The sequence below is a fragment of the Limulus polyphemus genome, unplaced genomic scaffold (assembly GCF_000517525.1).
Source record: "Limulus polyphemus unplaced genomic scaffold, Limulus_polyphemus-2.1.2 Scaffold4542, whole genome shotgun sequence".
NCBI lineage: Eukaryota > Metazoa > Arthropoda > Merostomata > Xiphosura > Limulidae > Limulus > Limulus polyphemus.
In genome coordinates this window covers 77,176-81,384 of record NW_013670152.1, presented here as the reverse complement: position 1 = coordinate 81,384, position 4,209 = coordinate 77,176, and the positions used below count along the sequence as shown (strand labels likewise).

Here is a 4,209-nt window from a genome sequence, read left to right as displayed (position 1 = left end):
AATATTACGATCCAAGTGTAAACAAAGTATAATATGAACATTATATTCCAATATGTTGGTACACATCATAATGTCAGCGGGATTACGTTGCAGTGAATAATCCTAAAATATTACGACGTACAAAGGGGCCTAGAAGAGGGGAATAAGCGATAAGGGGTAGTAACGGAGCATTACAAAGCCATGGAAATTGATTTCTGCGGGCTACCTCTTGAATACTAGTCGGCTGAACGGAAAATTACAAGGTGTACATCAATAGTAAGCAAGTGAGTGAAACACGAACTAGTCTTAACAAAAGGCTGCCACACGTGTCTTTGGATATTGACGTGTATTCCACTTTTATACGGTTTTCTTACACTACTCCGGAACCCAGCGGCTGCCAGATGGGAATGGTGATGTGGGCGGGACAACTCACGCCCGTAGGTATATACTTTCATTTGAAAAGGTGAAAACGCTCATTTAGTCCAATGGTAATCACTGATAATACAGACCCATTTCTTGTGATTTGTTTGAGAACAATTATCTTTCATGACACTTTCCGCCTGTCAGACATTAATGGTGCTTTAAACCTATTGTGCAGTATTACTGAATACTGAGTAAAGGAGTTCCACCTTAAGAAACCAGAACAAAATATTGTTCTAACTTGTTAAATCATTGTATCTGTAGAAATCAAACTGAATACAACTTCATCGAAATACATCATCTAGCCCAACACTTAATTCTTGACTGTCTTCATCCAACTCTGGATGTAACCATTTGAAAACAACTTCATCGAAATACATCATCTAGTCCAACACTTAATTTTTGACTGTCTTCATCCAACTCTGGATGTAACCATTTGAAAACAACTTCATCGAAATACATCATCTAGTCCAACACTTAATTTTTGACTGTCTTCATCCAACTCTGGATGTAACCATTTGCTCTCAGATTTCCACCAAAAAGTTTTGACTTTTAGCCTTCAGGTGGCTCTGGTGATTCTTTCCTGAACACAGTTGGAAACGAAATAATTTTTAATCCATTGAAATACAATCCTTTAACTTTGTGGTAGTTATGATCTTTACGCTAAATTCGAACGTAACAGATTCTTTATACGTGTTTTTATTTGGATGGATTTTCAACTACTAATAAGAAGCTTACGAACAAAAGCTATTTAAAAAACTCCTGTAGTAACTATAAATTCATGTAGTAACTATAAACTCATGTAGTAACATTAAAAACGAGGACACACAAATTGTATGTCACCACAAGCAAATAAAAGATGCAGCATTCGAGTGTTGTTTGTCACACTTTTCAAAATATTTTATTTAAATTGCATGATTCGTAAAAAATACTAGTTTGAAATGAAATATTGATAATTAAATTAATTTTTGGAACAGATCTGATAATGATGTTTCCAAGGTAAGTATCTTTCTAACCATGAAGTTCAGCATCGTGTATTTATCTGTGTTGTGCCACTTGGTTATTTTTATTATGTCTTGTTAGGTGTTCCTGGACTTTTTATTCCTTTTGTAGTGGTTGTATTTCACGTTTTTCACTGTTTCAATAAAAGGATCAGAATTTTACTTTTTCACACAACAGTGATTCTTTTTTGTTACTTTTCGGCACATTGTAGAATAATCTGATCTTTAATATATTCAAATAATCATTTCATTTCTGGTGTAAAACATTTTTATTTTATTTTTCTTCAGCTCTTCCAAAAGGAGGACCGAAAATACAGGGTACGAAAGCACAATATAGCCCTGGGGACGAGGTTAATGTGACTTGCACTGCAGCGCCCTCTAAGCCTGTTGCAATCATCAAATGGTATATTAATGATGAAGAGGTAGGAAGACAATACTTGTGGTGTTGCTAATAAAAAAAATGCAAGAAATAGATAATGAAATGATCTTTATACTTTTATAAATGTTATATTTAAGACTGATGTTGTGGTACTTGTATATATTAGTTTAGGTTACCGTGAAACAGACAGTAACTTAAGGTACACGTTGAAATGCTTCTCTCTCTTTTTCTTTTTCTTTTTTTTCGATTTCGATTCCCCGTGATTGACAGAACGCCAGTAGCTCATTGCTTAATTTTGCTCTAAAACAATAATAATAGTTCATGCTATTAATTCAAACTTTGCATCATTCAGTTTCTTAATTCAGGACACAATCTATAATGATATCAAGATATACAGAACGTTTATTTACATAGAATTTATTTAAAACTAATTCACCTAAACCGTAGCTCTGAACAAAAAATAGTCACCATTCTCATGCTTCTCTTTCACTCGGCAGAGTTATACAGTTGTAGCTCATCCTCTTCTGCTTCAACCAGCAGAGTTTTACTGTTGTAGCTCATCCTCTTCTTTTTCATCCAGCAGAGTTATACTGTTGTAGCTCATCCTCTTCTCTTTCACCCAGCAGAGTTATACAGTTGTAGCTCATCCTCTTCTTTCACGCATCAGAGTTATGCTGTTGTACCTCATCCTCTTCTCTTTCACCCAGCAGACGTACAGTTGTAGCTCATCCTCCTCTCCTTCACCCAGCAGAGTTTTACTGTTGTAGCTCATCCTCTTCTTTTCCATCCAGCAGAGTTATACAGTTGTAGCTCATCCTCTTCTTTCACCCAGCGAAGTTATACAGTTGTAGCTCATCCTCTTCTCTTTTTACTCAGCAGAGATATACAATTGTAGCTCATCCTTTTCTCTTCCATCCAGCATAATTATACAGTTGTAGCTCATCCTCCTATTTTCACCAAGCAAAGTTATACAGTTGTAGCTCATCCTCTTCTCTTTCACCCAGCAGAGTTATACTTGTAGCTCATCCTCTTCTCTTTCACCTAGCAGAGTTATACAGTTGTAACTCATCCTCTTCTCTTTCACTCAGCAGAGTTATACAGTTGTAGCTCATCATCTTCTCTTTCATCCAGCAGAGTTATACAGTTGTAGCTCATCCTCCTATTTTCACCCAGCAAAGTTATACAGTTGTAGCTCATCCTCTTCTCTTTTATTCAGCAGAGTTATACAATTGTAGTTCATTCTCTTCTCTTTCACTCAGCAGAGTTATACAGTTGTAGCTCATCCTCTTCTCTTTCACCCAGAGAAGTAATACAGTTGTAGCTCATCCTTTTTTCTTTCACTCAACAGAGTTATACAATTGTAGCACATCCTCTTCTCTTTCACCCAGTAGAGTTATACAGTTGTAGCTCATTATCTTCTCTTTCACCCAGCAGAGTTATATAGTTGTAGCTCATCCTTTTCTGTTTCACTCAGCAGAGTTATACAATTCTAGCTCATCCTTTTTTTATTCACTCAGCAGAGTTATACAGTTGTAGCTCATCCTCTTCTCTTTCACCCAGCAGAGTTATACCTGTAGCTCATCCTCTTCTCTTTCACCTAGCAGAGTTATACAGTTGTAGCTAATCCTCCTCTTTTCACTCAGCAGAGTTATACAGCTGTAGCTCATCCTCTTTTCTTTCACCCAGCAGAGTTATACAGTTGCAGCTCATCCTCCTCTTTTCAGCCAGCAAAGCTATACAGTTGTAGCTCATCCTCTTCTCTTTCACTCAGCAGAGTTGTACAGTTGTAGCTCATCATCTTCTCTTTCATCCAGCAGAGTTATACAGTTGTAGCTCATCCTCCTATTTTCACCCAGCAAAGTTATACAGTTGTAGCTCATCCTCGTCTCTTTCACCCAGAGGAGTAATACAGTTGTAGCTCATCCTTTTTTCTTTCACTCAACAGAGTTATACAATTGTAGCACATCCTCTTCTCTTTCACCCAGTAGAGTTATACAGTTGTAGCTCATTATCTTCTCTTTCACCCAGCAGAGTTATACAGTTGTAGCTCATCCTCTTCTGTTTCACTCAGCAGAGTTATACAATTGTAGCTCATCCTTTTTTTGTATTCACTCAGCAGAGTTATACAGTTGTAGCTCATCATCTTCTCTTTCATCCAGCAGAGTTATACAGTTGTAGCTCATCCTCTTCTTTTCACCCAGCAAAGTTATACAGTTGTAGCTCATCCTCGTCTCTTTCACCCAGAGGAGTAATACAGTTGTAGCTCATCCTTTTTTCTTTCACTCAACAGAGTAATACAGTTGTGGCTCATCCTTTTCTCATTCACCCAGCAGAGTTATACAGTTGTAACTCATTTCCTCTTTTCATTCAGCAGAGTTATACAGTTGTAGCTCATCCTCTTCTCTTTCACCCAGCAGAGTCATACAGCTG

The 4,209-nt window shown here is 37.1% G+C and overlaps 1 protein-coding gene across 1 annotated transcript in view; it reads left to right on the top strand.

The window, feature by feature from the left end:
* Positions 1 to 1,678: 1,678 nt before the first annotated feature.
* The window catches only part of LOC106471324, a gene marked incomplete at its 5' end in the record, with an annotated part of 13,292 nt that continues 10,761 nt past the window's right edge, over positions 1,679 to 4,209 (top strand). The window contains one exon of the mRNA XM_022399936.1: positions 1,679 to 1,822. Within this exon, the coding sequence (XP_022255644.1) occupies positions 1,679 to 1,822 (144 nt within the window). The remainder of the gene's footprint in view (positions 1,823 to 4,209) is intronic.